General features: G+C 42.6%; 1 protein-coding gene across 1 annotated transcript in view; it reads right to left on the minus strand.

Annotated features, from left to right (window-relative positions):
• Positions 1-273: 273 nt before the first annotated feature.
• The window catches only part of STAC (SH3 and cysteine rich domain), an 87,716-nt gene continuing 62,074 nt past the window's right edge, over positions 274-25,915 (minus strand). Inside the window, exons 3-11 of the mRNA XM_054991613.1 lie at positions 21,372-21,472; positions 17,877-17,958; positions 16,443-16,558; positions 12,732-12,813; positions 11,549-11,619; positions 10,260-10,348; positions 8,758-8,809; positions 8,049-8,186; positions 274-2,479 (exon numbers count right to left, since the gene is read on the minus strand). Coding sequence (XP_054847588.1) covers positions 2,381-2,479; positions 8,049-8,186; positions 8,758-8,809; positions 10,260-10,348; positions 11,549-11,619; positions 12,732-12,813; positions 16,443-16,558; positions 17,877-17,958; positions 21,372-21,472 — 830 coding nt within the window. The 3' untranslated portion in view covers positions 274-2,380. The remainder of the gene's footprint in view (positions 2,480-8,048; positions 8,187-8,757; positions 8,810-10,259; positions 10,349-11,548; positions 11,620-12,731; positions 12,814-16,442; positions 16,559-17,876; positions 17,959-21,371; positions 21,473-25,915) is intronic.

Below are 25,915 nucleotides of genomic sequence, written 5' to 3' on the forward strand. Positions count from 1 at the left end.
GGGAAACTGACTTAGCACTGTGTTATAATAGATTAGCTTAGAAGAGTGTGAAAGTATATGTTTAATTGACAAAATAAGTTGAAATGAGTAGGGGAAGAATAGACAAAGGGTTGGAAAACTGTTGGAAGTCAACAAACGGGGGGGAAAGGGAGGGGGTTAGAACTGGAATATTAGAGTATTTTGATTGTTATAAATGACAAAATATTTCTAATTCCAATAAAAAATTAAAAAAAAAAAAGGAATGATATCATTCTGATGTGAAGAGCTCCGGAGCTCGGAGGACGAGTCCCCCCTGCACAACCCCCCCCCCATCCCCTGGGTTGGGCTCCAAGGGACCTGGCAACCCTAAATGCTAAGGAGTCATTGAGCTCAGTGGGCCACACATGATTTTCTAGGGAGAGGTTGTATGTTGAAATAAAGGTCAATATTAATACAATAGGGGCCCTGGGCTGTTTCCACACAGCGATGAATGTCCACGCAGATCTTGTTGCCACTGTGAATGCAAAGTCACTTCCAGCACCAACACAGCCTCCACATGGTCGTTTCCTTCACACTTTGTTTGACTCAGCCTCTCACAGCTATGAACCCCTCCCCCTCATACAACTGGAGGGTTTTTTTTTGGTGGAATTGCTGAATTGCTATAGCAGTACAGCAATTACCTATTTTGAAACAGAATGCTTGGTGGGGGGAACAACCTCTGGTCATGAGGGTAAGAGGAATGGTGGCTGAGGCAAAGAAATAGTGCCAATGTGGACAGGACTTGCAAAAAATGGAATCTTCTAGCAAACACACTTTGACTGCAAGCTTTCCCAAAATACTGGTTCAAAGGAAGTTTGAGAAACAGCCAAAGCAAGGGAAAACCTGGGCAGTGGAAGACTAGAGGACGATGTTGTGGGGATACTCCAAATTCACTGTACTTCGAATGCCAAAACAAAGAAAACCTGTGTGTGCGTGTGGGGGGGGGGAAGGAGTTTTCCCCCTAATAATCTCACCCCCCTTTCCTCTGCCCTTGCATTAATTTCCCTTACATGTAGTAATGCTGTGTGGTGTTTAGAAGCAAATTTAAAGTTTGTAAAAAAATTAAAAAATTAAAAATGGCTGCATAATTGGTTAACAAAAGAGGAAGGGACTAGAGTCTCACAATACAACAGTAGGGTTGTTTGTTGCAGTTTATGTCTCTAAATGGTGGTGTTCTTAGTGATTCCAATAGATGCTGAACAGCCTCATTTACAATCCATTGGCCATTTGATGTAGACAGAAGAAAGAAGGGCAGAGCTCTGAATAAAGCTGCCTTGTGGATTAATGCAATATCTGAACAGCAGGTGAAATTTTGGCTTTAGTGTTATCATTTTTACCCCCCTGTAGCCAACTTAGGCTTTAACATCCTTAACTCCATGGTGGATTGTGGCCTGATAAGATCATCAAATTTTTAAGTTGTTGCATTCATTCATAAATGTGTCAGGCAATACATTTTTTGTTTCTTTCTGTAATTTGCTTTTTCATTGTGAAAGGGAACTGATTACTCTTATAAATAGGACCATGCTATATACATACATATATAAAATCTACTCAAATAGTTGTACCGGAAAAATAGAAAACTTCCCAAGCATGACAGCCCAGTTCCTTGCTCTATGTATTTTTCTTTTTGTATAGATCCAGCAATTCCTGACTAAGCTTGCACAGGAAAAAAATAGTGCACCTGCTGTTTTAATTGACATCCAAGTGTGCTGAAATTGTTGCCTTGTATATAGGTAAGATCAAAGTTTGCCACAGTAATGTACATCAGAATCCACACAGAAAGTAGTCCAGGCCATGACAAATTTCCTCAAACTGATGGCTGCACAACTCACAGAACTGAAAAGTCAGAACCGAACATGATGCTGAATTGCTAGTACCGTCGACAACATTTTGGGACCGGACTCACATGATAAACTTCAAGCGTCAAACTGTAGTACAAGGAAGAAGAACCCTTCCACATCCTGCCACACTTTAAATGAGAAAAACAAAACCCTCCAATGGGCTTCTTAAGACACAGGAACAGGAACTTAATAGTTTACTTTAGTTGTCTATGTCACACAGGGTAATGGTAAGCAGCCTCGTTTGGAAAAATCATCCAGTTGAATGTCTTTTAAAGCAAACTGACCCTCCCTTATAACTCCACACACCATATTTTGGCTCCTTTCGCCTGGTCCATTTCATCATTTCTCCATTATCTTCTTGTCACACAAGAGCAGCTTAAATGTCTGATATCAATGGATCGTTGCCTTGTGATTTCCCTGGTTTTCTGCAAGACAGCTAAATTGGATCAACACAGTGCAAGAAGAGGCAAGCAGGCCTTGCCGGCAAAGCATCACAACTGCAGTAGTTAAGCAGGAGACCATCAGATGTTTTCTAAGACATCAACGGGGACCAAGCCTTTCTTCTTCCCACTGCACACTTTGATAAAGCCATCACGTTCCTGCTCTGAAGTCACACAGATCTAAAGGGAAGGAAGGGAGGCAAATGTGAATTTCTCTTCCATTCCCCGGAGCCATTTTTCTTCCGGGACCTAAATTGTGCCTCCAGGAGTGCGATGGTTTGGCTGCAAGTCTTCTAAACGGATGGTTTGCCTTTCTAAAAATGAAGCACTTGGCCCTGTTTAAAATCATTAAAGCCTTTTCATGTTTCTTTCTTTCATTCCCCCCCCCAACATATACAAATACACTTTCACAAATATCTCTGGCTATAAGCTCTTGGCCACTTCTGTATAAACCCTACAAAACAGAAATGAAAATTTTATTCTTTATTTAGATATATATACCCCACTTTTTTTACCCCAGTGGGGATCTAAAACAGCTTACAACATTCTCCCCACCTCTGTTTTATCTTCACAAGAGCAACCCGGTAAGGTAGGCTAGGCTGAGATGACTGGCCCAAGATCACCCAGTGGCAGAGTGAGTATTGGAATCTGGGTCTCTTAAGATCCCAGTCCAATATTTTAACCATGCACCAACCCAGTAGGTAGGTAGGTAGGTGGAATCCAAAACCATAAATGAGTAGATTACACAGATATTTGGAGGGCCCTACCTGTAAAAGCATGCTGAAAATGAGGGGGGAAATCTGTGGTGCAACTCCTCTTAATTTTAGCAGGGCTTTCCCTGGAAACAGCCTGGTTGAGTGGGCTCTCTTGGATCTGTTAATGAGACCAGGTTGTTTTACTGTTAGCTTGTAGGTTATGAAAAGCAGCATGGTGTAGTGGTTAGAATGTCAGACTATGAGCTGAGAAACCCAGGCTCATATCCCCACTCAGCCATGATGAGCACAGGTTGATCTTTTGTTCATCTTGCTCTGCCTCCATTTGACAGACCTCACAGTTTTGTTAATGATGGGGGAGGGGAAGAGCCATGTGCCATTATTTTTTTATCCTTGGAATAAAACTGATAGGTTGATGGCAGAATCCGAATGCATCAGGAAAGTAGATTACACAGGTATTGGGGGGACTCTAACTGGAGCAGCCCATTTTATTTCTTTATTTAGTCACTTTGTAATCTGCTTTTCTTGCCACTGGGGACCCAAAATGGCTATCAATACACAGAGAAACAACAGCAAAAACAATGAACAACTGCAGCTGATCTTAGCCTAGCTGTAGGCTAAGAGCCAAAGGAAGGGAACGCTTTGACTTGGACTTCTGGGCATGTTCAGCCCTTAAATTCTGGTGTTCAAAGAGGAGAACAGATTTAGTGAGATGTTACTCAATTGCTGATTACTAGCAGGATCTTCTCTAGTTCCTACTCTATGCCGCATGATGAAAATAAATTAGAACTCCCAAGCCTATTGCCCTCCATCCAACCCAGGTCACCCCCCAAACTATTCTGTAATCTTAAACATCAGGAGATCCAGGGCCAAGCTACAAGTGACGAATGACACAGGTTGGACACTTGTCAGCTTCTTCCCTCAAGTTTTGATGGGAAATGTAGGCATCCTGGTCTTGCAGCTTGGCTCTCCGACTGCTGTCCAATGGACGTTTCAATTGTCACTTGTCCAACATTCCGCCAAGCTGCCTACATTTCCCATCAAAATTTGAGGGAAGCTGACAAGTGTCCAACCTGTGTCATTCGTCACTTGTAGTTTGGCCCCCAGTCATAGCTCTCACATGGACAAAGATCGTTTGCAGTGTCATCCTTAAGTGGAACTAAGCTCTTCTAAATCCACTGAAGTCAATGGCTTTTAGAAGGGCACAACTCTTTTTAGGATGCTACTGTGAGTTCTTAAATAAGACCTAAACTAGTGCAAGACTGATGGCAGACAGTATGCTTTAAAAACGGCAAAAGCATCATTGCCCATTCTGTATGCACTCATTTCTTTTGCCCTGTCATTATCTCCGGCCAAACCAACTTGCATATCGATTGATATATAAAGGGAAGCAGAAAATTATATGAAACAGGAATGGTTGCTTATGGCAGGGGGACAGAAGAGTAGACTCAGTCTACTGTTGTCTCTGGCAACTATAGTATGCATATTTTTGTATTGCTTCAAAAATATCTGCAAAACCAGTTGGTGCAAAAAAGACGATGTGACAAAAGAAAAGTGTACCTGCCCCGCTAGCAATGGTATCACATTTTCAAGTGTCTTCAAAGAAAAGCCCCATTGTTTATCTCCAGCCTTTAAAGATCTGTGACCAGAAATGACAATGGGGATGTGTAGATATGCCACAGGCAATGAAGCTGCTATCATTCCACTTCAACACTCAGTCGTCTGTCTCCAGGCAAAGCTTGACAAGAAAGGCCACTTCTACTTCCTGAGGGTGAGATCTATGCCTTCTGTACATTCCTCACATATTAGGCGGATGAGTCTGCCGTAAGCTGAGCTCAGGCTAACACAAGATCTATAAGGCCAGAGGACCCTAGAGGAGATGTAAGAAACAAAACTTGTTCTATTATGTTTCATTAACTGTATTTAAAAGAAAAGTCCCTCAGCTGCGGAAAGTCCTGGGAATTATTGGAATATGGCAAAAAAAAGGGGAAAAAGTGGAAATGTTTTAGTCTAGAAAAATGGAGAGGGCTCCAAACTTCCTTTACTGTCATTGTTATTGTGAGCTAGCACAGCATAGCAGTTAGAATGGTTGGCTAGGGCCTCCCAGATCCCGGTTCAAATCTCCACTCTGCCATGGAAGTTCTCTGGGTGATCTTGGGCTAGTCAACTCAGCCCAACCTACTGGTTGTAAGGATAAAATGGCGGAGGAGAGCTAATGTTGTAAACTGCGTTGGGTCTTCATTGGGGAGACAGGCAGGGTATAAATTGTGTGCAACTTATTTAAGGGTATTTCCACAGGTGCCACTAAGCCACGTTTGTGTAGTAGATGCAGTGTGTGGCTAGAACTCCAGAAACCTCAACTCTCCATATAGCCATGAAGTTTACCAGATGTCTCTTCAGACCAGTTGGCATGTCTCAGCTTAACTTCCCTCATAAAGCTGAACATAACCAATATACCTTCATAAATGGAATTGGCAGGGTTTAGTGAAAGGGTCAGTAATGAGACAGGAACCCCCACGGCTCATCAGGTGTCCCTGCTCTCCTTTCTGATTCAGCTCGTCTCTCCTTTTCTCTCAGAAATTCCTCTCATTGAACACTACTGGCACCCTTCAGGCATCACATGCTCAGCATTACATCACTGGGATTTAATCCAGAATTGGCCCCTATTGGCAGCAGCAGTATTTGTAGAGGAGTGTGTGTCAGGTATTCATAACAACCTTTTCAAGATGATCTTCTGTGCCACAGCTCCCTACCCCCTACCGTGCCATTTTCCTTCTCTCTCAGGCTCCAGCTTTGTTACCAAGGTTTAAATCATCTTGAAAGCTGAAGGGTACAAAGCCATATAAACACAAATTGCCTCACGGCCTGGCCAAAGCTATCCAGCATGCTTAAGAGAACTAAAAATATCTCTGCTCCGTCTGAATCGCGTTATGCACTACCGCTGTTGATATAAAGCCAGGCATAAAAACTTCCTCATTTTCTGTGACGACCACTTTATGGTTTGTATATTCCCATCTCACTGTGTGTCTGTAACCCTCCTCATTAATGTGCTGGGTGAGTTTGTGCAAAAATTAGCAGAACAGATTGCTGTTTGCCACATTCAGCACTCTTTCAAGTACTGAGGAATCCGCTTTGGGATTTCAGAGCGGAGCATTCAAGTGAGCTGTTCCATGAGTATATTTGGCTCACAAGAGAGGGTTTTTTTTAAAAAGCTATATTGAGAATGAATGTTAATTTATATAGACACAATGTGCTCCGCTATACTGATCATCACAATATGCCGGCTAGCCAAGGTTGTCTTCATATGCACGTGGGTGCTGCACTTACATGGCAGCTGACATGCACAGCAATCCATTCTTGTCCATAGGCAACAGCACATCACATGATCGGACAATTCTATCTGTCTCTATTCTTTGTGAACAGGGTTGCCAACTCTGGGTTGGAAAATTCCTAGAGATTTGGGGGCAGATACTGAGAAGGGAAAACTGGGGAGGGAAGGAAGCTCAGCAGAGATGTGATGCCATGCAGTCAACTCTCCAAAACAGCCATTTTCTCCACGGGAACTTATCCCTGCAGTCTGAAAATCAGTTGTAACTCCAGGAGAACCCCACCTAGAGTTTGGTAACCCCAGGGCTTTTTTTCAGCTGGAGCGCGGTGAAATGGAGTTCCGGAACCTCTTGAAAATGGTCTCATGGCTGGTGGCCCCGCCCCCTGATCTCCAGACAGAGGGGAGTTGAGATTGCCCTCCACGCTGCTCCAGGGGCCATGTGACCATGTGACCGGCCATGTGACCATTTTCACTGAGGGCAATTTAAACTTTAAAAAACTCCCCCCTTGTCCCAACTGACCCAAAGCGACATCATTGTGCAGTCCTGAGCTCCACCACTGAGTTCAACCACTTTTCCCAGAAAAAAAGTGCTGGGTAACCCTATTCTGTCATGAAATTATGCAGGCTGAAGCCTGCTTCCCCTGTGAATACATTTCCTTCCCCAGCCCACTGCTGGGGCAGAGGGTCTGTTTCCAGTCCTCTCTTCCTAACTGAGCCAACAGGTGCACTTTCCTGACTTAACTGCGGGGTTTTTGTTTTGCATTTATAAGAAAACCAGGGTATTATTTTCACTTGCCCTGATAAACAGCAAACTAAGGCACTGGCTAAAATGGACAGTGGCTGTCTTATTCAGCTCTTCTAATTAAGTGAGACAGTGAACAACTCTAGCTTTATTATGGGCTGGCTTTGTATTAATAGGCTTCATTGCCTAGCATCAGCTGCAGGCTGGTGAGAAGTGACAAAACCCAGGCTTGTATAATTTGTAACAGTAATCGTTTTCATATCGGTTCTGCCCCAATCTACACTCTTTTTCTTGGAATGATGGGCTGAATCTGCATGCATTAGGCAGATCAATGACATGGCTGTCTCTAGTGGAAAGAACGGAGTTCCTGGTGAACAAATACTCTCTTCGTGCTTTGATTGCTTTGATTGCTGCATGTATTAATCCAAAGCCCCACAGCTTTGATCCTATGGCAAATTTGTATCAGTGGAGAAGGACTTCCTCATCTATCTTTCTTGCGGACCAAAATGTTCCCCAATCTTTTGCTCTTGAGGGATGAGGATTCCCAGCAGCCACATGATTGGGGAATCAGAGGACTGCAGCAGGTGAGAAAAACTACTCCCCCCTTTTCATTAGAAGAAATCTTCTGAAGGATTCAACACCATGTGTGTATGGGGCTCTAAACACATACCATGGATTTTAATGGAATTGAGAGACAGTGTTATATAGTGGTTAGAGTGTACTGGGATCTGGGAGACCCAGGTTCAAATCCTTACTAAGCCATGAAATTCACTGAGTGACCTTGAGCCACCCATACTCTCTGTCTGACCTACATCACAGGGTTGTTGTAAAGACAAAATGCAGGAGATGGGAATAATGCACACCACCCTGAGCTCCTTGGAGAAAGGGTGAGATAAAAAAGTACTAAATAATAAACAGTTGTATAAAAAGGTGGTGGTATGTCCTCAACATTTCAAGGTCACTCACTTGGTTCTCTTTCAGGGTCATCTGTCCCTGCTCTTTGCATCCAATAAATGTTCGGATACACCGGAACACTTTTTCATCTTGCTGTACTCTTTGAACAAAATTAGCGGGGAAAAAGCCAGTTCGGTCTTCTACTTTGCCCTGTGAAGAATATATATGACAGACAGCAACTTGAACATTATTTACATGAACGCATAGTATTGTACACATAATGTCCAGAGTTCCAGTGCTACTGTGGCCACCCACCACCACCTAACCTAATGGCTTGTATCTCCCCTGGCTTGAGCGGCTGCATTCAAATGACACACTACTTCAAAAGCAGATAAGAACCCTTGACTAGCTGCCATAAGCTGGTAGCATGATGTTAAGGAGATGTGGCAATTCCAAAAGGATGTGATGCTAGGAAATCCGGCTGGCAAGCCTGACCCACTCCCCTGGGAAAGACACATCATTGTTGGCGTTGTGTCTCATCAGGGCTTCATTAGGAAGTACCATTAATGGCTACCACCGTCCTACAAAGCGAGCTACAAAGGGACAAAGTGTCCTCCTTCAAGAGAGCCACGAGCTCAGCCCTCAAGCTATGCTCTGGTACAGTGAAGCATGTGATCAGTCTGTAAATAAGTGTGCATGGATTTGTCTGGCGTAAGAAGAGTCTACTATAAAATTCATTTTTTTTTGTTATTTGAATATGGCTTAGACTATTTGATTGTACCTTCCACCAGTCTTCATTTGAGTCCTCCAGCAGTGTGATCCTGTCTCCTGGTCTGTAATAAGGAAACAAAAAGCATTGAGGACACTGAGTTCTGATTAAGTATCTCATCATGTGGCATGGCACCAGGGCTTTCCACAACATCTTCAGTCTGCTAGAACATCCTTAGAGGCATCAGGTTATTCCTTAGTATTAGCTAACCCTCAGTCCAGCTAAAATTCACGACTCCTTCGAATCCTGTTGTTTTCAATGGGGCTTAGTCCTAACTAATTTTAACTTGGTTGGGACCATGGCTTTTTTGTATGTGCTGTCCTCATTTGACTCTGCAAATAATTTTTTTTCTCATTGGTCCCCCTCCTCAAAAGCTCCATAAGCGAAGGATGTTCTTCTGTTCAGTTCTGCTCCATTTTAGTCCACATCCTGCCACCTGCTCTCAAGAGCAAAGATCATTCTTAAGATGGGAGAAAGCATGTAGGAGGCTATTGGGCAAGCACAAGACCGTCAGCTCTCATCTCCCCTTTCTCCAGCTGGTCAGGAGGTGGCAGATGAGACAATGGGAGTGGTTAAGGGGCAGGATGAGGCACATGGCGGGGGAGGCAAATCGTGGCTCAGCAGTGTGAAGCTGAAGAGCTGTCAGGGTGATTTGCCTGCTGGCTCGAGGTCTCCTTCAAAGATTTAACCTATCTTTAAGGCGGGCTATATGCTATACACAAATTCATGTGATAATAGCCTGATGGCTCTTCTCTTAAATAGGAAAGGCTGCTTTGGGAGCAGAAGATTGGGAATGGAGAAGCTGTGGGGAACGGGGGTGTGAGGGGACGAGAGGGCAAACATGTCTGAAACCTTGTGTGAGTGAAAAGTTGCTTGAGGCGAAGGTGATTTGGTTATGTGGGGAAAAGATTAAATACACTCTACTATACACTGCTTGTCTCATCCCAACGACCCCGATGAAAATTAAAAAAGGACTGTAGGGCTATTATGATGTGTGTAATGTATAGCTTTCCCCTTTGTGTATTCAGCCACATTAGAAAATCAGGCTTCCCTGGAGCCATTCATGACACAATACATTCAATTAACAACAATGGCGAAGATAGTTTTCTATGGATTTTCACAGAGCAAAATTTCCTTATTTAAACTTCAACTTTTATGTAAACATTGACCTTTGTATTTATGACACATACTAGTGTGTTGGTTACAGACCAACAGTCTGTTACAGTCTATATGATTCAATCACTCAGGACTATCCTGAGGGTATTCCCAGGCAAATAAAGTATAGCTTTATTCAGAACAAAGAGTGTGAGAAAAAGGAAGAAGAATAAGGTCCTCAAGAGAACCATGTACATAATACATGGAGTGGATTTCTGAATACAGTACAGTCTGTGAATTAATTTATGTGTTTGATGCTGATCATTACAGAGAGGGAAGCCTTGCCACTCCCCCACCCCTACCCACAGACATATCCAGTCAGATCTATGCCATATGGCTTAAATATACAATAACTTTACCTCAATTCCAAATCTTCATTTTCTTGTGGTACAAATTTGTACAAGGCAACATAGGCATTCATCTGCATTGTGTCTTTATTAAGAGATCCCTTCAGAAGAAAGAAAAGGATATATTAGTATATACTGCTTTAGTAAAGGCAGTGTTTTCAATATAGTAAAACTGAAGACAAAGCCCGATGTCAAATTTTGCAAGTGGGGCACTATTTTCAGTTGGGACTTTTTGTTTCTAAAACAATGAGGGACAAAAGCTAGGCTGGATTGGAACCTGATGAAGTTTTCAGTTGTACAATACAATTGTGACATCTACTACTAGAGGGTCTTTGGAGACCAGTATTGAAAGCAAATGATCTACCAGGTCTCTGGATTATGCCAATGGATTCTGCGCTCTGAAATTTATTCAATTTATTGATACAAATCAGACCCCCATTCTCATGTGCCCAGAATTTTATGGAAGTTGCTTCTCCATGTTGTAATCCCAAGTAGCCTCACAGTACGTATGGATATAGTAATTGTGTGGACTTGGCTAATCACACACATCTTCCACATCCATCTTCCACTCATAATATGTATTTTCGTATTGCTTTGCATTGAAAACCTTCTGATTTTTTCAAGCGTTTGGCAGGAAGAGAGAGAGAGAGAGAGAGAGAGAGAGAGAGAGAGAGAGAGAGAGAGAGAGAGAGAGAGAGAGAGAACTCTAATAAAATAGAAAAGAGTCCAGTAGCACCTTTAAGACTAACCAACTTTACTATAGCATAAGCTTTCGAGAACCACTGTGATTCTTGAACGCTTATGCTACAGTAAAGTTGGTTAGTCTTAAAGGTGCTACTGGACTCTCTTTTCTATTTTGCTACTACAGACGAACACAGCTAACCCCTCTGGATCTAGAACCCTAATAGGTATTTTCCCAGTCTTTCCAAGCAACACTTCTTTATTTTTGAGAAGACAGAAAGGAGAGCTCAACAGATGCAAATCCCTGGCCGCTGGGCATTAGAATTGACCCTCTTGGACACCTTTTGGAGTATCATTCCCCTGGGAAAGATATTCCAGCTTTCAGATCCCCATTCCACCATGATGCTCACTGGTGTCCTTGGCCTGGGCATTCGATCTGAACGTCACCTTCCACACAGGGTTATTGTGAGGATAAAATGGGGAATGATGACCCATATATAACACCTATTGTTCCTTAGTGGAATGGTAGGATAAAATTGCACTAAGCAGGTATAAAGTCAACCCTCTTTGATAGAACACAGTTTAATTTTAAACTTGTTACTGCCTTATTAAACCGTCACCTGTACAAGGGAGTTTATGTTCTTCGGTTCATCTCCGAAATCTGCTGTACCGTTTACCGAGTATGTAAATACTGTAATCAAAGAAACAAGAAACATTATTACTGTTAACCCTGCTGCTAAAACAAGCCAGTCAGATGCATCATATATTTGCTTATTCTAATTGCATCGTTTAAATTTTTCTCTTTCTCATTCTGAAGAGATTTTGAAAATTTCCCCAACACCAAGCAGAACCTTCTGGGGATTAAATAGTCAAGATCCACCCCTTACCACTACGGTAAGTCAAGATTCACTGCTTCCACGACCTGCGCAGACAGCATGGGCAACTCATTAAATCTACAATGAGAAAAGTTCTGGAGTAGCTACTTTATAATTTATACGCTGAGCTTCTGAAAGGACAGTTGTAAAGAAATCTAGTGTTGATCAAAAGAGTTGTTGATATACTCTCACTGATGTTTGTTTGGAGGCTTGACAAACGCGCTCGCAACTCTGTCAGCAAGCTTCTTGCACAATGCCAAGTTATGCAGATTCAATTTACAGCAGTTCCTTTTAATCTTAAATAGGTAAAGTGGTAAAAAAAGGGGTGCGAAAACATTTCATCTTGATTAGAACAATTTGCTGTCTGAAAGGATGAAACTTTTACTAGGTGAGGCATGTGTCCTGGAGAATAGGCTCATAAAGAGGAAAACAGAAAATATTTATGGGAAATACGTTCAGGAAAACAGCAGGGAATGGACCATAGCTTAGTGGTAGAGCACCTGCTTTTCATGCAAAAGGTGCCAGGTTCAGTCCCCAGCATCTCCAGCTAAAAGGATGAGGCAGTAGGTGATGTAAAAGACCTCAGCCTCAGAGCCTGGGAATCCACTGCCAGTCAGAGTAAACAATACTTATTTTGATAGACCAGCGGTTGGACTTATTTTAAGACACCTTCATGTGTTCAGCAGGCAGTGGAAAACCAGCCTATAAGCCTTAGTAGGAGAGCTGCGATAACTCCACAATTTGGCTCATATGTCAAGCGGACCAGAAAACCAACAGCCTGGATGACTAATTTCATAAATGATGTTCGCACAAATGGAATGGAATGGAGTATGATTGACAGAAAAGATCTTTGTCAAAAAGACAGAAATGATCACAGGCCTTCAGTTGGAACATTAGAGTTCATGGAAAATGTGAGCCTCACACTCACCGCTGTTGCTGCGTTTCCTGTTGACATCACACATGCTTCCTGGACTATCTCCTTCCTCGGGAACCTCTGCCAAATCTGACGTCTGTAAGAAACGAAGAGGAGGAGGGAGGGAGGGAAAGTGAGCAAGGAGGTGAAATAAACACATCCGAATTGTATGCACATGGCAACAGCTTGGTGTGGTGGTGGTGGTGCTAAGAGAATCAGGTTGAAGTGCCAGTGCTAGCCAGAGGCGGAATTATTCAAATACTCAATGGGAGAGCACTCAAATGGAAATTGGAAACTGAGATGTTTGAGCTAATGTACACAAAGGGCTTGTTATTCACACGGGAGAGGAAATAAAGGGGAAAGGGTAAGGATTTTAGCTAATTTTTGGAATCTAATTTGATTAGGCTACAGATCATAACCCCAGCAACTGGTAGTAGCAAGCCGAACATAAATTCTTCAGCTTCTAATACAATGACTGTCATTATGGTGGAGGAGGGAATGCGCGGCGAGAAGATTGTATACTCCAAAGTCCCCTGGAAGGCTCGGTGAGTCACTGCGCAGACACATACTGTAACCTCCAGCAAGATCTTTGTCAATGTGGATCAGATTACCCACTATTAAGGGAGGAGTGCTTTATATTGTTCACATCTGCCATAGAAGTGCTGGGCTTTTCTTTTCTCCATTCACTTTAATGAAAGAGCCCCATAATGAAAGAGCCCCATGGCACAGAATGGTAAGCTGCAGTACTGCAGTCCAAGCTCTGCTCACGAGTCATGACCTAAGTTCGATCCCGGCTGGGTTCAGGTAGCTGGCTCAAGGTTGACACAGCCTTCCATCCTTCCGAGGCTGGTAAAATGAGTACCCAGTTTCCTGGGGGTAAAGTGTAGGTGACTGGGAAAGGCAATGGCAAACCACCCCATAACAAAAAGTCTGCCAAGAAAACGTCGTGATGCGACGTTGCCCCATGGGTCAGTAATGACTCAGTGCTTGCACAGGGAGTTTAATAGTTAAAGTAAAGGTGTGCCGTGCAAGTCAACCATCAAGGGGTGAGCCAAACATGCTGTTGGTGATCCCATTGACTTTATCCATTGAGAATCAAGCGAATTCCTCTCTTTCATCTCTATAGCTCAATCCAAGTGTATGTTTTCTGGCCATGCTAGAATACGATGGAATCTTAGTAACTGGCTTGCGCATACGTTGCACATATAGACAGATATGTATCAAATCTGTTGAACAGCTGAATCCAATGCGTGTTTACTTGGAAGTAAACCCCATTTGTGGCAGCCTGGACCAGATAATTTTAGAACTTATCTGAGGCAACTGCAGATACAGGGATGAATAGGCTGGTGGTTTGGGGAAAGTTTAATACCCCACTGTGTGTATTATTGTAATGTTTTAAAATAATAAGACTCTGGTTTGGAATGTTTTCCTGAACTTTCATGAGTCCTGAACCCCTACATTCTCTGTCATCTGAACTTCATGTGTATTTTTCTAAATAGGTGGTGGTTTTTAGTGCCAAACTCTTATGTGCAATCGTTACACGACAGCCTGACTCGCCAAGGAGTAAGTCCCACGGCATATTGGCATTCTGTGCTTACACCCACCTCCCATCTGATCAAAATTTCAAGGCAAGCTGACAATATGTTCATGTTGTGTATGCTTGAGTAATCGTTCATTATTTAGCGTAATATGTTACTGATTTGGCAAGCAATAATTACATCTGCGGAAATTTTGGGTGAATTAAAGAAACCAAAGGGAAGGATGACAAGAGCTGAACAAAGCTAGAGCTGCAGGCAGGAAATATAAAATTGATAAAGTAAGTGAAACAGTCTATAGACCTGTTCTTTGGGGGGGGGGGTATACAGGTTTTCATAGAACTCTTTTCCATTTTCAGGAGTTCTGTGACACACAGAAATGGACTTCTTGCTCTTGTCCTGCAAGGACTTCAAATTTACTGTCAGATGGGAAGTGGTTGTAGATTCTAAAGGTCGTAAACTCAAAAGAAACCCAGAGTGGAACAGAATAGGCAAACTCTATTCAGGGACAACTACCAGACTCTCCAGTTTGGCTGGGGCTCTGCTCTATGGCATGTGTAGCTTAATGGTTAGTCCAGCCTTTCAACTATTACTACACTGAAGTCCTGAACAAGTGTGCATGTGGGTGTGTGCACCTGTATGCACGTGTGTAATGCTAAACTCTAAAGAGCTGAAGGCCCATTCAACATAGACTGAGGGGAAGGATAATGTCAAATTGTAAGGACTGTTGGAGACGGTGCCGCTATTATTTAGAAAATGTAAAAGTGACAGGATTATAGTGTGCTGGTTACAATTCACAAACCCTCCTGTATTGCATACAACAAATCCATTTTTTTCAGAAGCAAGCATTTCAGCTGTTTTGAAATAGCTGGTTTCCCTATAATTATCCAAAATGTTTCTGGCCCTGTTTTTTCTTGTGGAATTTCAGTGTTCTAAATGAAACCTATAAAATAGGATCCCCCATCTGTTCTGTTTCTGTTTCTCTCTTCTGGTTTTCTCTCTAAGAGATTGCCTTTTTTGTTTTGCCTCTCATATTAGCCAGATTCTGCCATGGAATGGCATTTGCTTTGTAGTCTTAAAAACTGAACACTGTAACCATAGCATCACTCTTCCAACCTGACTTCCTTCAGTGGCTTGAAGGCCTCATGCTCCCTTAAGTTATTTTTTCCTGAAATGCCCTCCCAGAACAACATTTGGGTGCCATTCTGTTTCTTCTTTGGATTGCTCCTCAAACCCCACCTTTCTCACATAGCTTTCACTTAACATTCCAGTCCTTGGCCCAAATCAAACAAAGAGCAAATCCAAGAGGGGGTGGTCCTAAACAAAATGAAACGAAGCCGAAGAACAGGACCACGTACAAAAGAGTTTAATTTTCTTGCTATCAAAACTCAAATATAAGGCACAACGAAAAGCCAAAATCAATTTTCTTGCTTCCAGAACACAATTGTAAGGCACATAATAAGCCAAAATCAACCGAGGAGTTGTGAAGAATTCCCAAACTCCCAGCTGGAGGTGGCAACGGGTTTGCCGGCTTGGAAATTAGGCCCCGTTTCGCACAATGTTTCGCATGTGTGGTTAAAGTAACTTTGGCTTTTGGAAGTGAGAGACCTTGTAACCTTGTAACTATGTAACACTGTTTGGCACACTGGCTATTTCAAATGATGTATTTTTTTGTTCATTTTAGATTTACATGTGGCTTATGACAAAGCACATTGTGCAAAACGGGGCCTAATTTCCAAGCCGGCAAACCTGTTGCCACCTCCAGCCGGGAGTTTGGGAATTCTTCACAAATCAAACAAAGACAAAATTTCAATATAAAAATTTGAATAGTAAGCTGTGTTATATTATTACTACTATATTTTTCTCTACCTTTCACCCAAGGAACTAACTGTATAGATCCCTTCTGTTTCATTTCATTCTCACAATAATCTAGAGAGGCAAGTTGGGATGAAAGAAAGAAAAAGGCTTGTCAACCAGTGAGTTTCATAGTTAGGTGAGGATTTGAACGTTCATCTCCTTGTCTGATACTCTCACCACTTGGGTCTCAAAAGTGTACATAATATATTTGAGAGGGGAAGAGAGAGGGAGGGATTATTGTATGAAAGACAACTATCGCCACTACCCACATCAGGCAAGGACTACTGTAAATAGTAGCATTCAGATCATAAGAAAAGGCACCAAAAATAGTTACAGAGTTTCTCTTTGGTGAATCGGAGCTACTCCCAGAACTGCCTTTCTTGGTTTTCTGGGCCAAGGAAGTTCCAAAGCGAAGTGTTTCATAGACAGGGTCAACCTTATTGCCACAAGCTACAGGAGAAAAAAACAGATAAACATCAAGGAAAGACTCAGCAGGTGCTCTTCCGCCCTAATAAACACCGTAACACCTTTTCAAGATTTAAACTAGTTCTGTATCCTTCCTGAGCTGAGGACCAAAAAGAAATGTTCAACAGAGGCCCTGGTTTGAGATACTTGGTCTACTATGGTCATCTGAAAAAGCACTGGGTAAAGACATAGTATGGAAAGGGCAAAATTGGTGGGGAGAATAAAGGTGCTTCATCTTCCCCATGCCCACAATTTCCCCTCTGGACTCACCCCCCATGATTTTTCTCCAATTGTGGGTTCTAGATGTGTATTTGCAGGGTGCAATGACTGCCCTTGATGAGATAGGTGGGAAGTCCAAATACTAGCCCCTCCCACCGATTAACATGAGGCACAATCCAATTAGAAGCTTTATTGTGCAACTTTCACAAAACTTAACAAGACTTCATAATAAGAGAGAAAAACTTCTCAATCCGCCCTGAGCCGGGGAGGGCAGAATATAAATATAATAAATTAAATTAAATTAAATTAATGTGCTGAATTCTGTGGGTCTCTTCTATCTGTCCTCCTGCTACTGCTTGCAATAGACCCAGATGTTTTCCACTTGAAGAATCCCTATTCTGGAAGCAGCTCAAGCTAGGATGCAACAGCTATCATGAATTCAACGCTAGTCTACAAATAAATCTGGACCAATAAAGATGTATCTTGCTTCTGATTGAACCATGTGTCGTTCACTGGCTCTAACTGTAAGTAAGGATTCCTTTAAATCTGGGTTGAAAGAGGCAGCGCGTTAGAGCTATCTGGAAGCCAGCATCTTTCCCAGCTGCTTCCAGAATAGTGAATTCATAATAGCTGTTGCATCCTAGCTTGAGGGGGTAAGATCTGAACAAAGGGAGGAAGAGGACCATAAACTTTTAACACCTTCACAGGAAGCCTACATTAAACTTCTATATTGGAGGGGGGACTACAATTCCCATGAGTACCAATTGTTAAAGGGCAGCACATAGTTCTGACTACACAGAAACTGAGGCTTTCTAAGCTGTGGTTACAGTACAAGCCCCATTATCTCGCTTCATGGTAGAACCTTTTCTGCATTAATTTGAAGTTCTTCTTTCTCGAGATCTTGATTAAACTTGAGTTGCCCCTCATCTCCCACCATGGAGTTCACAACTTCCCATTCCTTTCACTAGTACTATTTTTTTTCTGTCTTAAAGGAAACAGTCAGCTGAAAACAAGCATCACTACCAAGTGTAACTGACTGATTCCACGACTTGGAGAATGGGGAAAAAAATCCATTCAGACTTACCAATAGGCATCACTTCTTTGATGCAGCCAAACTGCTCATGGATAAGTAGTGGAGAGCTGTAGTAACGCCGAAAACCCTTCGGCTAGACAGGGAGGGAGAGAAAATGAACAACATGGTTGAATAAATAAAAATAGATGCACTGGAGAGGATTCAGCCATCATCTGAGAAATCTTCCTTCAACTCAAGTGGCTCTTCCTCCACTGAAAAGAGTCAGTCTGAAGAAGGGAGCTCTGACTCTTGAAAATTTACACCCTGAAAATCTTGTTGGTTTCTAAGGTGCCATTGGACTCAAATCCTGCGGTTCTACTGCTACCTACCTAAAACTATGCACTGACAGAGCCACGTTATTTGGAGGAAGGCTTCAAACTTGAGCCAAAAGGAAAAGTAGGGTATAAATATTTTAATAAATACACCATCTTCACTTAGTGGACTGGTAAGATAAAGGTAAGAGCCCCGTGGCACAGAGTGGTAAGCTGCAGTACTGCAGCCCAAGCTCTGCTCACGATCTGAGTTTGATCCTGGTGGAAGCCAGGTTTAGGTAGCCGGCTCAAGGTTGACTCAGCCTTCCATCCTTCTGAGGTCGGTAAAATGAGTGCCCAGGTGCCTGGGGGTAAAGTGTAGATGACTGGGGAAGGCAACGGCAAACCACCCCGTAACAAAAAGTCTGCCAAGAAAATGTCGTGATGCGACGTCCCCCCATGGGTCAGTAATGACTCGGTATTTGCACAGGGGACTACCTTTGCCTTAAGATAAGGGTAGGATCCACCCTAATGATCCCAAATATCTTCTAGATTCTCGGGCTCTTAAAGTGTCATTCCATTTGGGCAAGGCATCTTCTCTTAGCATAACCAGTATCCTGCTTATGGAAACAATAGCCCAAGGGTCAAAAGTTGGCCTGCATAAACAGTCCTCTGCAGGAAACCATCATAGTATCATTTGGTGTACTGCTTATGCTAGTGATTTAATTAATTGAAATACTTATACCACCCTTTCCTCTTGGCTCAAGGGGGGTGCAGAATGAATGGGACTGCACCCAAGCCTTCTTGTGTTTAAGACATGCTGCATAGTGTCCAAACCTCAGTTTTGTTTACTGGTACAATCTCATTTTTCTCTGCAAAGTTTCTTCTTGATGCTGAATCAGCATAAGACCCAAATAATAAGGTTATGCATTCATTATAGCACTTCAGCATTTATACGGAGAAGAAACGTGTTTCATTTTTAATGGAATATAGGTTTCCTTCCGGACTGGGCCTCTCCCCTTCCCTTCCCTTCCCTTCCCTTCCCTTCCCTTCCCTTCCCTTCCCTTCCCTTCCCTTCCCTTCCCTTCCCTTCCCTTCCCTTCCCTTCCCTTCCCTTCCCTTCCCTTCCCTTCCCTTCCCAAGCAGACCAATGAAAATTACTTAAAATGTAGTTGCTTATCTATTACATTTTTACCCTGCCCTCCCTTCACGAAGCTCAGTGCTGAGCCTGGGTCCCCTGTGTTCATTTTATCCTCACAACAACCCAGTGAGGCGAGTGCTTGAAAGAGTGACTGGCCCAAGGTCACCGAATGGGGTTCATGGCAGTGTTGGGATTTGAACCCAAGTCTCCCAGAACCTAGTCCAGCACTCTAGGTCACAGGGGGCCTCCACTGCTTGCAGAAACTAAACAGTTCGGGGGGGGGGGTCAGTGTCAGGATAGGGGATGCCTTAGGAATCGTGTGCAAACTGCCTTGAGTTCCACGATGGAAGAAACATGGGATAGAAATGCAACGCAAGACCACAAAAATGCTTAATAGAAAATTTGGGATGTGTTTCGCCTATTTTCTGCAGGCTGATTTATTTAGAAATGAATTAGGCTCATTGGCTCAGTTGTTATGAAATTGTTCCCCTTATGCTTCTCTCTGGCTGCTGCAGAGGCTTTCCTCCACTGTGATGCTTGCTTCTACTGCTGTGTGCACATGGAAGCACTATGGCAGAGGAAGGTATGGAGGAACAATGGTGCACATGGAAATACCACATATGGTGCACATGGAAGCACCACATCGGAGGAAAGTATAGGAGGAACAATGCCATAGCATCCCAGCCATTATGAGAGGAGGAGAAGCATTTGATGAGCCAGCTGCTGTGTCATAACTTGGATGGCCAACCTCCAGGTAGGGTTCTCCTAGAATTACAGCTGATCTCCAGACCACAGAAATCAGTAAACCTGGAGAAAGTGGCTACAGGGAGGACTGTATGGCATTACATCCCTGCTCTGGTCCCTCCCCTCCCTAACCTCTGCCCTTTCCAGCCTCCACCCCCAAATCTCCAAGAATTTCCTAACCTGGGCTTGGCAGCCCTGGACTCAACTTTTCTTCCATCAACAAATTTCCTTAGAAAAGATATGGAAAACACAACAGGAATTTCCTGATAATAGCTGGTTCCACACACGTTGGATAATGCACTTTCAATGCACTTTAGCAATCCTTTGGAAGTGGATTTTTGGTTCCACACATGGAAAAGCAGTTCCAAATGTTCACTAAGGAGTATTGAAAGTGGATTATCCAACGTGTGTGGAAGCAGCCCATGGCCATTTCCACACACGTTGAATAATGCACTTTCAATGCACTTTCGTAATCCTTTAGAAGTGGATTTTTTGTTCCACACATGGAAAATCAGTTTCAAATGTTCACTAAAGAGTATTAAAAGTGGATTATCCAATGTGTGTGGAAGCAGCCCATGTGTGAAACAAACAATCCACTTCCAAAGGATTGCTAAAGTGCATTGAAAGTGCATTATTCAACGTGTGTGGAAACGGCCAAGCTATTCCTTGTTTCCATATTGGCTTTTCTCTCAGTATTTTTAAAAATAAACTCAAAGCAACCATTTAACAAAAAAACGTAAGATTAAAAAGCTTTACTGAATAAAAATGTTCTCCCAGTATGTCTAAAACTATAAAGATAATGAAAGTGAGATCCAACTAAATATGTAGTAATTATACAAGACTGATTGCTTCAGCAGGTGCTTCATCTCTGCCCTTGGACTGCAAGAAACAGACCAAGAATTGACCAGACTGTTTACCAGGCCAGAGCACAAAAAGATGGAATTTCGTCATCAAAAGAAAGTGGCCTGTATTTTAAGCACTTTAAGACAATAAAAATGGCTATTGTATTGTAAGCAAAAGGAACATTTCAACCAGCCCACTTTGAGAATCTCAGTGATCTCTGGTTTTCCAAATGGACTTATGCTATGTAAAACAAGAGAATTCTGCTACTGATCCTTGCTGAGAAGATATTCTAATGCTTAAACATTATTTGGGGGGCCTGATTGTTATTCTGAATCCAATTCAAAAGCAGGAGAGAAACTTTTTTTTTCAAGACCGACAGCCCATGCAGGTTTACTCCAGTATAAGCCTTATGAAATACTGGAGATTGAACACTTCCTAAACAGCTTACCCCCCTTACTGGGTTGTATCCCTTGCTCAACCTGGTTTGTGGGTGTATTTGGTTCAGTTCATGACACGTGATTGGCTTACCAGTTTGCCCATGCAGCGTTGCTGTCCAATGCTCTCTGCACATTTGTGGTGAATGCTCAGCTTGCAGGCCTTACAGCGCAGTCCATGTTTGGCATTGGTCCCTGTTCAAGGAACAATTTAATAACAGAATATCAATAGTTTCCATGAGCTCAACAAGCGACCTGACTGAACACCTTGAGTGGGTTTCAGGTTTCCAATCCTGCACAGTACCCAACCCTGTCACATTTGTGCAGAATCTTTTTTTACTTTTTCAGGTTTCTCCTAACGAGATCTCTTTCAGGCCACTTTTTATTTTCTCAGAAAACAAAACCATTTACTGGGAAATGCGAACAATAATTTCTTTTCACTGTCCAGGACAATGGATAATTCAAAGTGTTATGAATTGAAATATGCCTTGCCTCAAAACAATAGTATATATTAGACAGATAAATAAAAACGATTGCATTTCAAGTGACATAATTTCCCCATTATTTCCCATTCTTTATCTTCAAATACCTAGAATAATATCATCATGGCTGCAAGCTGACCATTCCTTTGTTAGGCTAAGAACCCTGAATAGTTGCTTGATTTTTTTGTCATTGAGAGCAAATGGCTAGAGATTATTTCAAGATATGTGGGGAAGTTATAAAAGATTTATCTATCAGAGCTCAGAGAATATAACACTACACCAGTGGAGGGTAGAGGGCAAGAGCTACGTGAGCCGAAAGGGCCACCTGGAGTTCTAGGCATAAAAGCAAACCTGCTATTCCCATCTCAGTTACAACCAAATGCAGTCTTGATTCAGATGGCAGGGGGACACATGGAGAGCAGAGATTTAATCCCTTTACATACACTCACAGTTTTGCAAATTGGAACTATCCTCTCAATGCTGCTATAGCCTCTTCAAAAACTGGAGTCTGTATTTTTTCTTGTACATGGTCAATAAAAACACAGGGGTGGAACTTCAGCAAGCAAAGTTATGATGGAGTGGAATGGCCAAATCCCATCTTCCCTCCCCCCACAGCATTGATCTGTATTGGAGCCAGGAGCAGAGCTGTAGTTCGCCTTTAAAACAGTAATGGAGGTTTTTGTACAAGTTCAAGGCCTTTCTCTCTCTGGCTCTGATGTGAAGTAGCAGAACTGCTGTAAATGCCCTTTCTTTTCACCTGGCCTCTTCTTATATATTTGCAAAGAAAACAAAATTATTACAATTATTACAATTAGGACACTAATACTTGTTCTTTCTCATCCCAAGGAAACCAATGTAGTTAGATTTACTTCTGAAACATCTCACTACTTGAGGAAGAGCGAGGGGGGGGGGAACCCCAGGGCTTTTTTTCTGGGAAAAGAGGTGGTGGAACTCAGTGGGTTGCCAGCACAGGGGGAAACTCCTGGCAGGAGGTGGTGCCCCTGGTACCATATGCACATGCGCGAAGTGCGCACATGCTCCCAGGACCACACAATGACGTCACTTTGGGTCAGCTGGAACAAGGGGGGAGTTTTTTAAAGTGACTATGTGACCATTTTCAAAAGGTGCCAGAACTCCGTTCCACCGTGTTCCTGCTGAAAAAAAGCCCTGGGAATCCCCAATAATATTAAAAGCAAACATCGTTGGATCTCATCTTACTTCAAAGGATGGAAATGAATAGTCATGTTTAATTAAAAAAAAAGTTAGAAAACATGAAATGTGATAAATTAAATGTCTTGACCTGCTGTAGTTACAGGCATCAAAGTACTGTGGTATGGCTGTTAATGTGCAGGGCACAATGAAGGGTGGGACTCCTAGACAGCATTCAAAAATATGCATTTCCATCATCATCACAAGATGGATGGGAAGGGACACATTCATCTCTGCCACACAAACTATTGTATTAAATGATCCCACTGATCCAACATTTTCATGTGTAGGTTGAATTACCTATACACAGCATAATCCACTGCTGACTTATGCAAGCACATCTTTGCATCTGCCTCTTTAGCAGTTTACAGTGAAGTTTGTGTGCATGTGGAAAGCTCCTACATGTTGCCAGATGGGGCTGGTTGTTTCTCACTCACATGGCAGTACCAACCAATCTGATAGGGCTGCCAGTCCCCCAGCAGGGGTGGAGGAATCCCCTGCTCTAAGTCTCTGCCCCTCACCATCACTCATCTGGCTGGTGGGGGAAAAAAAGGCCCAGGGAATGAGCCCAGGAGGCAAGAAATCTCCAGGGACCATGCACAGCGGGTGCATTTCCCACAGGCTCAATGATATCACTTCTGAAAACGATGGTATTGCGTCTGGTGGCAGGCATGCCTGCCAACAGGCATGATAATATCATTTCTGGAAGTGATGTCATTGCGCCTGCTAGGATCATGCACATAAAAGAGAATTGCTCAGGTAAGTCCCAGGTTCCCTCCCCTCCTGCTGAGAGATTAAGGGGGACCTGGCAACCCTACAATCTGATGACTTTGCAATTAGACTGTTGTATTTCATACAGCCATGCAAAGTTTTAAGCTCCCAAAGTCAGGAGAAATTTTGGATTAGGAGTATTAAGATAAACTAAATTGAAGACATGCGAACACATTTCTCAGCCTAGATAGTCGTACTGACTTACATGTTTGTTTAATTATTCTGTTTACCTTTTTAGCCAGTCCCATCCCCCATATTCTGTAGGAATAACAACATATAAAATTCACATAGGAAAAAATTTAATAGTCAAATGCAGCGCATATTTATTTGAAATTAGAGGTGGGCATGAACCGGGAAAATACTGAACCATGTGGTTCGTCGAGTTTCACGAACCACAAACTTTCATGAACTTGCCCCAGTTCGTGAACCGGTTCGTTTGGTTCGTGAATACGTTACTTTTGGCACAGCAGAAGGCCACTTCTGGGACTGCAGAAAGCCCATCCCCCCATTGTCTAGAAAACTGATTGATCGGTGCCAGGCTGTCTGCAGTGATGAACCGAAAAACAAACCAAATGAACCGGCCTTAAGTTCATGGTGGTTCATCAGAAATGGGCTGTGACAAATAGCTGGTTTGTGAACCACAAACCGTCCTGGTTCATGACAAATGTTGGTTCATTTTTTGGTTTGTGCCTGCCTCTATTTGAAATAAACTCTGGTAAATGTACATAGTATCACAGTTCAAGAGTTCCCACAGAAGAGAATTAAAAGGGCCACGTTAAAAAATCATGTGCAATATGAAACATCTAATAAACACTTTGTTGTTTTGTGGTTAGGCTCCCATACCTTTAACAGCTGCATGGCAAGGCAGAAAACTACTCGATGGTGCTCCATACAACTGCATCACCATGCTGAGAAAAGCGTCACCTGTTTAATTTCTACCAGGTCCCCTTGGAGTATGTGACAATGACCTTAGCTATAAAAAACCCTTCTGTACTAAAACAGAATTCTGCAACTGAAATATCTCAGCTTAAGAAAACACTATTTTGACTCTTCCAGCACCTGCTCCCAAATCTGTGCTGTGCTGTTAACATTATAAAGCTCACCCATTTTAAAACACCCTTCTCCCACCCACGTGCCAACTGTCCGGGCATTTTGAGAGTTCGTTATAGCTCAGAGCAGCCAGCTGTTTATTTTATCATGTGATATAGTAATGTTATACAACACATGGAGTGATTACTTAGGGAATAATGGCAAATTAATAACTAAAACAACATTCTTCATTAGGAGGCTTAGATTACATTTATCTCTATTCACCAGGCCTAGTTCTCATAAAGAGTAGAAGTGGTGGCAAACTGTACTATTCCACTTCAGACTATTTATGGGTGAATCACAGGTGTGAGGGCTTCTTTGTACCAAAAAAAAAAAATCCTCTGCATATAAAAAACGTATGCTCCCTTGAACACAGTGAGAGTGCAAGCATTCAACCAGGCAATAACCTTGCTTAAAGTATGAGGGCTGATTCACACATCACAAAGTCCTTATGGCCACCACACGGGACTTTAGATCACATGTGCACTGCGAGTTTTGTACTTCTCTGGTATGCACGGGCCAGATTTGGATTGGGACCACAGCATGTACAGAGAAGACGTTTCAGCCTTTCCCTCTGTGCCATTATTAAGACCTGAAATAGCCCTGGGGAAACATGAAACACTCAGCAAATGTGTAATCCAAAATACTTGTGGTGGCCACTCTGTAATGTGTGAATTGACCCTCATGAAATGGTAAAATCCAGAAACAGATTTATTCCCTTGGCAACCAGTGGGAGATGGGTGTGTGTGTTGTGGGGTAATGGAGAGGCCAATGGCAGTGATTTATGGTAAAAGCAGTTCAACAATTCCTAGAGAGAAGTGATGTCACACTGTTGCACCAATGCCCCCTTTTTTGTTTATTTTTTCGCACCATCACTTTGAGTGGTGGTAGAAAACAGGAGCTGCTCCACTGGGGGTTTGGAAGCCCTACTACTACTTCATCAGCTATGTTTATGTGAACAAGCCTACAGAACTTCTAAATCTGCACAAGAACATAAAACCTTGCTTTCTGCTGAGTTTTTCCTTGTGGAGTTCTTAACACCACCTAAAAGACAACATCATTATGAACACACATTTCAGTATATCAG

The sequence above is a fragment of the Eublepharis macularius genome, chromosome 11, assembly GCF_028583425.1.
Source record: "Eublepharis macularius isolate TG4126 chromosome 11, MPM_Emac_v1.0, whole genome shotgun sequence".
NCBI lineage: Eukaryota > Metazoa > Chordata > Lepidosauria > Squamata > Eublepharidae > Eublepharis > Eublepharis macularius.